This window comes from Scyliorhinus canicula, chromosome 14, assembly GCF_902713615.1.
Source record: "Scyliorhinus canicula chromosome 14, sScyCan1.1, whole genome shotgun sequence".
In the NCBI taxonomy this organism is placed as follows: domain Eukaryota; kingdom Metazoa; phylum Chordata; class Chondrichthyes; order Carcharhiniformes; family Scyliorhinidae; genus Scyliorhinus; species Scyliorhinus canicula.
In genome coordinates, this window is record NC_052159.1 from 121,921,461 (window position 1) to 121,934,707 (window position 13,247).

Sequence of the window (13,247 nt, forward strand, 5' to 3'; positions counted from 1 at the left end):
CCATTTCTACATGCATCAGTTATTTCTTTGTTTATTGCCTGCCCCACCATATCGTTACTATTTGGTGGCCGATAGACTACTCCTATCAGTGACTTTTTCGCCTTACTATTCCTGATTTCCACCCAAATGGATTCAACCTTATCCTCCATAGCACCCATGTCATCCCTTACTATTGCCCGGATGTCATCCTTAAATAACAGAGCAACACCACCTCCCTTACCATCCACTCTGTCCTTCCGAATAGTTTGATACCCTCGGATATTTAACTCCCAGTCGTGACCATCCTTTAACCATGTTTCAGTAATGGCCACTAAATCATAGTCATTTACGATGATTTGTGCCACCAACTCATTTACTTTATTCCGAATACTACGAGCATTCAGGTAAAGTACACTTATGTTGGTTTTTTTACCTCTGTTTTGAATCTCAACATCTCCAGTTTTATTCCTTTTGTTATTACTGGGCCTATTCACTGTGCTCCCCTCAGTCACTGTACCTTGTACTGTCGCCCTTATGGATTTCTGACTATGTCTTCTCTGCCTTGCACTTTTCCCCTTACTTCCTTTTGTTTCTGTCCCTGTTTTACTACCTTCCAACTTCCAGCATTGGTTCCCATCCCCCTGCCACATTAGTTTAAACCCTCCCCAACAGCTCTAGAAAACACCCCCCCTAGGACATCGGTTCCAGTCCTGCCCAAGTGCAGACCGTCCGGTTTGTACTGGTCCCACCTCCCCCAGAACCGATCCCAATGCCCCAGGAATTTGAATCCCTCCCTCTTGCACCATCTCTCGAGCCACGCATTCATCCTATCTATCCTGACATTCCTACTCTGACTAGCTCGTGGCACTGGTAGCAATCCTGAGATTACTACCTTTGAGGTCCTACTTTTTAGTTTAACTCCTAACTCCCTGAATTCCGCTTGTAGGACCTCATCCCGTTTTTTACCTATATCGTTGGTGCCTATGTGCACCACGACAGCTGGCTGTTCACCCTCCCTCCCCCCCAGAATGTCCTGCAGCCGCTCCGAGACATCCTTGACCCTTGCACCAGGGAGGCAACATACCATCCTGGAGTCTCGATTGCGTCCACAGAACCGCCTGTCTATTCCCCTTACGATCGAGTCCCCTATCACTATAGCCCTGCCATTTTTCTTCCTGCCCTGCTGTGCAGCAGAGCCAGCCACGGTGCCATGAACCTGGCTGCTGCTGCCTTCCCCTGGTGGGCCATCTCCCTCAACAGTATCCAAAGCGGTATATCTGTTTTGCAGGGAGATGACCGCAGGGGACACCTGCACTGCCTTCCTACTCTTGCTCTTTCTTTTGGTCACCCATTTTCTATCTCCCTCAGTAACCTTCACCTGCGGTGTGACCAACTCGCTAAATGCGCTATCCACGACCTCCTCAGCATCGCGGATGCTCCAAAGTGAGTCCATCCGCAGCTCCAGAGCCGTCAAGCGGTCTAACAAGAGCTGCAACTGAACAAACTGCTTGTACGTGAAGGAGCCAGGGACAGTGGACGTGTCCCTGAGCTCCCACATCGCACACGAGGAGCGTGACACGGGTCTGGGATCTCCTGCCATGTCTTAAACCCTTGGTAAACTTAAACAACTAGAATTTCAAAATAAAAATAAATAAATTAGACAATGAAAAGAAAAAGAGAGACTACTTACCAGTCACTTACCAGGGTAAAAAAGCACCTCCTCACACTCTGCACCGAATTACCTCACTGCGCCAAATTACCAAGTTTAAATCTCTCACTCTGTATGAGTCTCACTCCGGATGTGTCTCCTGGAAAATTCAACATGGGAGTACAAAATATTGGGTACTCTAGAAGTGGTGGAATGGTGCTTTTCTACATTTTCAATCTTTCAGAGAATTCTGAAACATACGGCACGCTCAAACCAGAACAAAAGCAAAACACTGTGGATGTGAGAAATCTGAAATAAGAACCTGAGGAACATTTGACAAAGGATGTTGTGGGATATATGGGTTGTAGTTATCCTGTACATTTCTGCATTCTTCAAACATGGACAGTGGTTGTATGGGAGCTCCCTGAACTACTTTCATTGTGGAAAATAAACACTAAAAAGACTGTTAAGGTGACTGCTGATGGTTGGGTGACTTACAAATTCAACACCGTCTACCTCAAAAACTTCTGAAAAATTCCCAATTGAATGATCCTGGGTGGTGGCCTCCCCTTTGAATGGACACACCCAATGGAACCCATCTGTGGAATTCACACCTGCCATTGCTCATGGTTCACTCCAAACTCAACATTTTTAAAATAAATTTAGAATACCCAATTAATTTTTTCAAATTAAGGCACAGTGGTTAGCACTGCTGCCTCACGGCGCTGAGGTCCCAGGTTTGATCCCGCTTGTGGGTCACTGTCCATGTGGAATTTGCACATTCTCCCTGTGTTTGCGTGGGTTTCGCCCCCACAACCCAAAAATGTGCAGGTTTGGTGGATTGGCTACGCTAAATTGCCCCTTAATTGGAAAAAATGAATTGGGTACTCGAGATTTATAAAAAAAACAATCTCTTTAAGTCTAAGAACCAGAGAGAAACAGTCAGTTTGGAAAGAATATCACCTGTTGACCAAGGCAAAACACGGACACGGTTACAAGGCTTTTTACTGTTCTCTCTCATCCCTGTCTAAAATAGAGACCCTCCCGTACAAGTATTTCTTCTTGGAAAAATGCCATTTTGTCTAACTTATCAAGACACTGGATTTTTTGTACCCCTCCTGGCTGGTTTGAAGTGAAGGGGCATATAAAATTCCATCATCTATCCTGGTGTGTCTGAAATTTTATGGAGGGTGGGGGAGGGATTTGCTCTGCCCTTGGGTCTATTGGGGCTCTTAAGTGGCCAATTAATTCCCCATGTCATAGGGGAAGCCCAGCGGCATTAGCTGAGCAAGGGTGCTCCTTTGTGAGCCCACGAGAGGCATCCCACCTCCCCTCAGGTAATTTCCCCTTTGAGGCAACCCCTGGCCTCTTGCACCTGGTCCACTCAACCCGCTCACCGAGGGTTCCTAATTCCAGACATGCATGGGCTCCTCGGCGTGGTGGTACTGCTTGAAGTCTCAGCAGGGGCCAATGCTCCCAGCTGGCACTGCTGAGACTACAGAGTTGTCCGCTGTTATGGGCCGGGGCTTAGAGAACTCCAAAGTGTATCATGGAGTTCACCTGACCCACATCTTTTACTAGATTGTGGTATGGGGAGCACACACCCACTTTACAGGTGTGGTGCAGCAGAAATGGAAAAGTATTTTTGAAAGCAAAACAATGTTTATTCTATGAACTCAAGTTAACCTTTTTAAAACATACAGTGAACATGTCAGCAACCATCAATTCAAATACAACCCCCAAAGAATACAACACTAAGCAATCCTTTAAGCTTTCCTTTTAACATCCATAAGACTTAAAACACCTTTTACCAGAAGCACATCAGATTAAAATCACTGCTGTTATTAGTTTTAAATCACCAGGATCGATTTATAGTCTTTAGATTACAGAGAGAGATTCATACACCTGGCTGTGACTGCAGCTATCCAGCTCTGAATACGAAACTATAACACCCTGCAACAAAGAGCCTAAAACGAAAGTAAAAAGCTGATAGACAGCCCAGCTCCACCCACACTCTGACATCACTGATAAACACTCATTTCTTAAAGGTACATTTCTTAAACACCCATTTCCTGAAGGTACATTTCTTAAACACCCATTTCTTAAAGGTACATTTTTTAAACACCCATTTCTTAAAGGTACTGTCACATGACAGGCCATGCAATTGCTTGGCAGCTCTCTAGAACAGAACTGCCTTCTGAGAAAGGATGGAAGTCTTGCCTTAGAGCAATTAAAGTTGTTCGCAGCATTACCTTGCCGCAGAACAGCAATCGGGATCATGGACAGACTCTCTTCCAACATTTTAGCCAGCTGGGTATGGGGAACATGGCACCCCACAAAATCCAACCCAGTGACATAGAAGGACATTGCATTACAATATATAGCAATATAATATCTTTTTTAAGCTGGTGCACAAAGAGTAGTTTTAATGAACATAGTTTTAATGAATGTAGAGGAAAGAAAAGGTCCTTCATTCTGTCTTGGTGGTGATCCAGGTTGAAGAAAGTGAAAGTGTGTATCTGTTAGCAATATGTCCCCCATTTTATTAAGCACTGCAAATGAGAATAATGCAAAGCATAAGCTGGTTTAGATACATTAAATCCTATATTATGTATTGTAACAAAATAAAATTTTGAAAAAGGTTATTTTCGCAGACACTGTTGTGCTTAGGTTTGGTATTTAGTAGATTAGTGAAAAAGAGTTAATCAGTTGGCTTCAGGAGAATTAATGGATTTGTGAACTGCAAATAATGGCATGAATTCCAAAACATTGGAAGCTCAGTGACCTGTTAAGTCAGGAGAGCTGAATATTTGGGATAGACCTTTTCAGTTTCAAGTGTTTATTTTGTCAACATTTCTACTTTCCCATTCCATGTATGAAATGGTTTTATCACAATGTTAATCGATTTTGATTTATTTTGTTTCTTTGCTAGACATTCTTGATTCTCGAAGAAATTAAAAAAATCAATGAGGATGTGTACACCTGTGAAAGCAATTATTCAGTCCACGTACAGGATCTCACGTGCTTTTGGGACAAGGTAATTTGATGAAATAATATGCAAGCATTTTTTGTCTTAATCTTTTTCATACCCTAAAATGTGTTTAATATTGACAATTTCCTTTTTCTTAAGTGAGACAAGTTTGGATTACATGGAGATGAGCAAATTTTGCTGCTGCTAGAAAATAACCAAATGAATTAATGTATAGTAAATAAAGTTATACCATTCTCTTTCCTCCCAGAAAAGATTCACAGCTTGTAGCATCAAATTAGGAAGCAGAAAGGGTTGGAAGTACAGCCAGTAATCTCCTGCCTACATTTACATTGGAACCAGAATAGCCCTTTGCGCCTGTTCAGTGCTGATCTTTTTGTGTCCTCAACTCAACTTTCTAGTCTGCCTTTCAACCCACATTTCTTGATTGTCTTGCCTGACAAAAATTTGTCTAACTCTGCCTTGAATAAATTCAAAGACCCAGCCTGAACTAGTTCCTAGGGAAGAGAATTTCAATACCAGTGATCCTTTGGGAGAAATAGTTTCTCTTCATCTCCGTCTGAAAAGGGAGACTGCTTTTTAAACAAACGTTCCCTAGTTTAGTCTTCCCCCACAAGAGGAAATAGCCTCTGAATAGCCACTCGGTAAAATCTCCTCAGGATTTTATATATTTCAATATAATCACCTCTCATTCTCCTGAACTCCAATGGCAATAGGCCTAATCTGCTTAACCTTTCTTGATAAGACAACCCCTTCATCCCAAGAATGAGTCCAATGAACCCTCCTTGAACTGCTTCTAAAGCAATTGTATCTATTTTAAATAAGGAGTCAAAACTGCTCACAATAATCAGATGACTCTGTACAGCTGTAGTAAAGCTCCCCTATTTTTATATGCCATTTTTAATGCAATATGCACGGTAGAACAGTGGTTAGCACAGTTGCTTCACAGCTCCAGGGACCTGGGTTTGATTCCCTGCTGGGCCACTGAATGGAGTCTGCATGTTCTCCCGTGTCTGCTTGGGTTTCCTCCGGGTGCTCCAGTTTCCTCCCACAGTCCAAAGATGTGCAGGTGAGGTGGATTGGCCATGCTAAATTGCCCTTCGTGTCCAAAAAGGTTAGGTGGGATTACTGGGTTATGGAGATAGGGTGGAGGCGTGGGCTTAAGTGGGATGCTCTTTCCAAGGACCAGTGCAGACTCGATGGGCCAAATGGCCTCCTCCTGCATTTAAGTTCTCTGATTCTATGAAATTCCATTTGCTTTCCCAATAATAAGACATAGGAGTGGAAGTAAGGCCATTCGGCCCATCGAGTCCACTCCACAAATGTGTTGTATCTGCATACTAATTATGTGATTCATGTACCAGGACACCAACATGCCTCCATAACACCAAATTCTGAAAACTTTCCCCATGTAATTAGTATATTGCTTTTCTATTCTTCCTGCCAAAGTGAACAATTTAACATTTACTCACCTTGTTCTCCATTTGCCAAATTTTTGCTCACTCAAAGAACAAAGAATAATATATCACAGGAACAGGCCCTTCGGCCCTCCAAGCCTCTACCGGTCATGATATCAACCTTTGCCAAAACCCTCAGCACTTCTTTGTGCCGTATCCCTCTATACACATCCTATCCATGAGTTTGTCAAGATGCCGTTTGAGCGCCGTTAATATATCTGCTTCCTCAATCTCCCCTGGCAACACGTTCCAGGCACCCACCACCATCTGCATAAAGAACCTGCCTCGCACATTTTCTCTAAACTTTACCCCACCCAGCTTAAACCTATGCCCCCTGGTGACTGACCCCTCCATGCTGGGAAAGAGTGCCTGCCCATCCACTCTATCCATGCCCCTCATAATCTTGTAGACCTCTACCAGGTCACCCCTTAATCTAATGAAAACAGTCCGAGTCTATTCAGCCTCTCCACAAAGAGGCTGTGTCCAAAATTGCCCTTAGTATTGGGTGGGGTTACTGGGTTATAGAACATAGAACATAGAACAGTACAGCACAGAACAGGCCCTTCGGCCCTCAATGTTGTGCCGAGCCATGATCACCCTACTCAAACCCATGTATCCACCCTATACCCGTAACCCAACAACCCCCCCAACCTTACTTTTATTAGGACTACGGGCAATTTAGCACGTCCAATCCACCTAACCCGCACATCTTTGGACTGTGGGAGGAAACCGGAGCACCCGGAGGAAACCCACGCACACAGGGGGAGGACGTGCAGACTCCACACAGACAGTGACCCAGCCGGGAATCGAACCTGGGACCCTGGAGCTGTGAAGCATTTATGCTAACCACCATGCTACCCTGCTGCCCAAATGGGGGTAGGGTGGAGGTGTGGGCTTGGATAGGGTGCTCTTTCAAAGAGCCGGTTCAGACTCGATGGGCAGAATGGCCTCCTGCACTGTAAATTCTATGATTCACAACCTTCCATTCAGAAAAGCTCCCTTCCACTGCTACCCTTTGCCTTCTGTGACTGAGCCAATTCTGTATCCATCTTACTACCTCAGCTCTGATCCCGTGTGACTTCACCTTTTGTACCAGTCTGCCATGAGGCACCTTGTCAAAGACTTTACTGAAGTTCATGTAAACAACATCCATCGCCCTCCCCATACCAATCATCTTTGCCACCTCCTCAAAAAAGTTAGTGATGCACAACCTCCCCTTCACAAAACTATGCCGTCTATCGATTATGAGTCCATTTGTTTTCCAATGGGTATAAATCCTGTCCCTGAGAATTCTCTCCAATAATTTACCTACTACTGACGTGAGGATCACCGGCCTATAGTTTCTAGGATTATCCCTGCTACCTTTCCTAAACAGCGCATTAGCTATTCTCCAGTCCTCTGGGATCTCAACTGTAGCCAATGAGGATACAAAGATGTCAGTCAAGGCCCCAGCAATTTCCTCCTTTGCTTCTCTCAGAATTCTGGGGTAAATCCCATCCGGACCAGGAGATCTATCTATTTTAATATCTTTTAAAAGACCCAGTATCACTCCTCCGGGTGCTCCGGTTTCCTCCCACAGTCCAAAGATGTGCGGGTTAGGTGGATTGGCCATGCTAAATTGCCCGTAGTGTAAGGTTAATGGGGGGTTTGTTGGGTTACGGGTTACGTGGGTTTAAGTAGGGTGATCATTGCTCGGCACAACATCGAGGGCCGAAGGGCCTGTTCTGTGCTGTACTGTTCTATGTTCTATGAAGGAGCCTCAACTGCTTCACTGGGCAAGGAATTCCATAGATTCACAACCCTTTGGGTGAAGACGTTCCTTCTAAACTCAGTCCTAAATCTACTTCCCCTTATTTTGAGGCTATGTTTTCTGTTTTCTGTTTTCCGAGTTCTGTTTTCACCCGCCAGTGGAAACAACCTGCCCACATCTATCCTATCTGTTCCCTTCATAATTTTATATATTTCTATAAGATCCCCCCTCATCCTTTTAAATTCCAACGAGTACAGTCCCAGTCTACTCAACCTCTCCCTGTAATCCAACCCCTTCAGCTCTGGGATTAACCTAGTGAATCTCCTCTGCACACCCTCCAGCGCCAGTACGTCCTTTCTCAGGTAAGGAGACCAAAACTGAACATAATACTCCAGGTGTGGCCTCACTAACACCTTATACAATTGCAGCACAACCTCCCTCGTCTTAAACTCCATCCCACTAGCAATGAAGGACAAAATTCCATTTGTCTTCTCAATCACCTGTTGCACCTGTAAACCAACTTTTTAAGACTCATGCACGAGCACACCCAGGTCTCTCTGCACAGCAACATGTTTTAATATTTTATAATTTAAATAATAATCCCTTTTGCCGTTATTCCTACCAAAATGGATAATCTCACATTTGTCAACATTGTATTCCATCTGCCAGACCCTAGCCCATTCACTTAACCTATCCAAATCCCTCTGCAGACTTCTGGTATCCTCTGCACTTTTTGCTTTACCACTCATCTTAGTGTCGTCTGCAAACTTGGACACATTGCACTTGGTCCCCAACTCCAAATCATCAATGTAAATTGTGAACAATTGTGGGCCCACCACTGATCCCTGAGGGACACCGCTAGTTACTGATTGCCAACCAGATAAACACCCGTTAATCCCCACTCTTTGCTTTCTATTAATTAACCAATCCCCTATCCATGCTACTACTTTACCATTAATGCCATGCATCTTTATCTTATGCAGCAACCTTTTGTGTGGCACCTTGTCAAAGGCTTTCTGGAAATCCTGATGTACCACATCCATTGGCTCCCCATTATCTACCGCACTGGCAATGTCCTGAAAAAATTCCACTAAATTAGTTAGGCACGAGCTGCCCTTTATGAACTCATGCTGCGTCTGCCCAATGGGACAATTTCCATCCAGATGGCTCGCTATTTCTTCCTTGATGATAGATTCCAGCATCTTCCCTACTACTGAAGTTAAGCCAACTGGCCTATAATTACCCGCTTTCTGCCTACCTCCTTTTTTAAACAGTGGTGTCACGTTTGCTATTTTCCAATCCGCTGGGACCACCCCAGAGTCTAGTGAATTTTGGTAAATTATCACAAGTGCATTTGCAATTTCCCTCGCCATCTTTTTCAGCACTCTGGGATGCATTCCATCAGGGCCAGGAGACTTGTCTACCTTTAGCCCCATTAACTTGCCCATCACTGCCTCCTTCGTGATAGCAATCATCTCAAGGTTCTCACCTGTCATAGCCTCATTTCTATCAGTCACTGGCATGTTATTTGTGTCTTCCACTTTGAAGATCGACCCAAAAAACCTGTTCAGTTCCTCAGCCATTTCCTCATCTCCCATTATTAAATCTCCCTTCTCATCCTCTAAAGGACCAATATTTACCTTAGCCATTCTTTTTTGTTTTATATATTTGTAGAAACTTTTACTATCTGTTTTTATATTCTGAGCAAGTTTACTCTCATAATATATTTTACTCTTCTTTGTAGCTTTTTTAGTATCTTTCTGTTGCCCCCTCAAGATTTCCCAGTCCTCCAGTCTCCCACTAATCTTTGCCACTTTGTATGCTTTTTCCTTCAATTTGATACTCTCCCTTATTTCCTTAGATACCCACGGTCGATTTTCCCTCTTTCTACCGTCCTTCCTTTTTGTTGGTATAAACCTTTGCTGAGCACTGTGAAAAATCGCTTGGAAGGTTCTCCACTGTTCCTCAACTGTTTCACCATAAAGTTTTTGCTCCCAGTCTACCTTAACTAGTTCTTCTCTCATCCCATTGTAATCTCCTTTGTTTAAGCACAAACCACTAGTGTTTGATTTTACCTTCTCACCCTCCATTTTAAATTCCACCATATTGTGATCGCTCCTTCCGAGAGGATCCCTAACTATGAGATCATCAATCAATTCTGTCTCATTACACAGGACAAGATCTAGGACTGCTTGTTCCCTCGTAGGTTCCATTATATACTGTTCTGGGAAACATTCGCGGATACATTCTATAACCTCCTCCTCAAGGCTGCCTTGACCGACCTGGTTAAACCAATCGACATGTAGATTAAAATCCCCCATTTTTACATGCATCAGTCATTTCTTTGTTTATTGCCTGCCCCACCATAATGTTACTATTTGGTGGCCTACAGACTACTCCTATCAGTGACTTTTTCGCCTTACTATTCCTGATTTCCACCCAACTGGATTCAACCTTATCCTCCAGAGCACCAATGTCGTCCCTTATTATTGCCCGGATGTAATCCTTAAATAACAGAGCTACACCACCTCCCTTACCATCCACTCTGTCCTTCCGAATAGTTTGATAGCCTCGGATATTTAACTCCCAGTCTTGACCATCCTTGTTTCAGTAATGGCCACTAAATCATAGTCAGTCACGATGATTTGCGCCATCAACTCATTTACCTTATTCCGAATACTGCGAGCATTCAGGTAGGGGATGGTTTAGCTCACTGAGCTAAATCGCTGGCTTTTAAAGCAGACCAAGCAGGCCAGCAGCACGGTTCGATTCCCATACCCGCCTCCCCGGACAGGCGCCGGAATGTGGCGACTAGGGGCTTTTCACAGTAACTTCATTGAAGCCTACTCGTGACAATAAGCGATTTTCATTTTCATTTCATAATGTACACTTATGTTGGCTTTTATACCTTTGTTTTGAATCTTAACACCTCAATCAGTAACCTCTCCTAAGTTATATTTCCTCTTAACTTTTCTCCTAATTTTCCTTGTCTTTGAATCCATATCTTCATGTAACAACCTGCCGCATCGCTTACCATTTACGTTTTTACTTCCAGTTTTATTCCTTTTATTATTACTGGGCCTATTCACCGAGCTCCCCTGAGTCACTGTACATTGTTCTGTCGCCCTTTTTGATTTTTGACTATGGCTTCTCTGCCTTACACTTACCCCCTTACTGCCATTTGTTTCTGTCACTGTTTTACTGCCTTCCAACTTCATGCATTGGTTCCCATCCCCCTGCCACATTCGTTTGAACCCGCCCCAGCAGCTCTAGCAAACAGCCCCCCGAGAACATCGGTTCCAGTCCTGCCCAGGTGCAGACCGTCCGGTTTGTACTGGCCAACCTCTTGCTTTTTACATATGAGTAAAAAGCTTGGGATTCACCTTACTCCTACTTGCTAAGGACCTTTCATGACCCCTCCTAGCCCTCCTCATTTCCCGCTTCAATACCCTCCTACTTTCTTTATACTCTTCAAGGGTTTCGACTGTCCCCACCTTCTGGAACCTACAAAAGTCTCCTTTTTCTTTTTGACGAGGTTCACACTATCTCTCATTATCCAAGGCTCCCTAAACTTTCCATACTTCGTTCTCTTGAGAACTTAACTTTCCTGAATCCTAAAACTTAAAGAATTGTGGTCACTACTCTCAAAATATTCCCCTACTGAAACCTCAACCACCTCTCCAGACTCATTCCCCAGTACCAGATCCAGTACTGGCCCTTCCCTAGTTGGATGATCTGCACATTGCATCAAGATGGCTTCCTGGATACACCTTACAAACTCATCTCATCCAAACCTCTGGCACTAAGTGAGTCCCAGTCAATATAGGGGAAATTAAAATCCCCTACAACAACTCTGTTACTTTTGCACCTATCCAAAATCTCTCTATCTGTCTGCTCCTCTATCTCTCGCTGGCAGTTGGGAAGGCCTGTAATAAACCCCCAACATTGTGATTGCAAATACTAATACGTGCTCTAAGTTCATCTGTCTTACTCACTATACTTCTGCCGTTGAAACAAATCAGAGGAGATAGGGGAAGCGTTAAATGGATATTTTCCATCAGTGTTTACACTGGAGAAAGACAATGTTGTCGAGGAGAATACTCAGGTACAGTCGACAAGGCTAGATGGGATTGAGGTTCACAAGGAGGAGGTGTTAGCAATTTTGGAATGTGTAAAAATAGATAACTCCCCTGGGCCAGATGGGATTTATCCTAGGATTATTTGGGAAGCCAGGGAGGAGATTGCAGAGCCTTTGTCCTTGATCTTTATGTCGTCTTTGTTGATAGGAATAGTGCCGGAAGACTGGAGGATAGCAAATGTTGTCCCCTTGTTCAAGAAGGGGAGTAGAGACAACCCTGGTAATTATAGACCTGTGAGCCTTACTTCGGTTGTGAGTAAAATGTTGGAAAAGGTTATAAGAGATAGGGTTTATAATCATCTTGAAAAGAACAAGTTGATTAGCGATAGTCAACACGGTTTTGTGAAGGGTAGGTCATGCCTCACAAACCTTATTGAGTTTTTTGAGAAGGTGACCAAACAGGTGGATGAGGGTAGAGCAATTGATGTGGTGTATATGGATTTCAGTAAGGCGTTTAATAAGGTTCCCCACGGCAGGCTATTGCAGAAAATACGGAAGTATGGGATTGAAGGTGATTTAGCGGTTTGGATCAGTAATTGGCTAGCTGAAAGAAGACAGAGGGTGGTGGTTGATGGCAAATGTTCATCCTGGAGTTCAGTTACTAGTGGTGTACCGCAAGGATCTGTTTTGGGGCCACTGCTGTTTGTCATTTTTATAAATGACCTGGAAGAGGGTGTAGAAGAATGGGTTAGTAAATTTGCAGATGACACGAAGGTCGGTGGAGTCGTGGATAGTGCTGAAGGATGTTATAGGATACAGAGGGACATAGATAAGCTGCAGAGCTGGGCTGAGAGGTGGCAGATGGAGTTTAATGCGGAAAAGTGTGAGGTGATTCACTTTGGAAGGAGTAACAGGAATGCAGAGTACTGGACTAATGGCAAGATTCTTGGTAGTGTAGATGAACAGAGAGATCTCGGCATCCAGGTACATAAATCCCTGAAAGTTGCCACACCAGGTTAAGAAGGCTGTGCTAGCCTTTATCAGTAGGGGGATTTAGTTTCGGAGCCACGAGGTCATGCTGCAGCTGTACATAACTCTGGTGCGGCCGCTCCTGGAGTACTGCGTGCAGTTCTGGTCACCACATTATAGGAAGGATGTGGAAGCTTTGGAAAGGTTTCAGAGGAGATTTACTAGGATGTTGCCTGGTATGGAGGGAAGGTCTTACGAGGAAAGGCTCAGGGGCTTGAAGTTGTTTTTGTTAGAGAGAAGAAGGATGAGGTGACTTAATAGAGACATATAAGATAGTCAGAGGGTTAGATAGGGTGGACAGTGAGAGTCTTTTTCCT

At 43.9% G+C, this 13,247-nt stretch overlaps 1 protein-coding gene across 1 annotated transcript in view; it reads left to right on the forward strand.

Annotated features, from left to right (window-relative positions):
* abcc4 (ATP-binding cassette, sub-family C (CFTR/MRP), member 4) overlaps window positions 1–13,247 on the forward strand; it is a 655,673-nt gene that overhangs the window by 220,396 nt on the left and 422,030 nt on the right. The window contains exon 9 of the mRNA XM_038817953.1: window positions 4,560–4,664. Coding sequence (XP_038673881.1) covers window positions 4,560–4,664 — 105 coding nt within the window. The remainder of the gene's footprint in view (window positions 1–4,559; window positions 4,665–13,247) is intronic.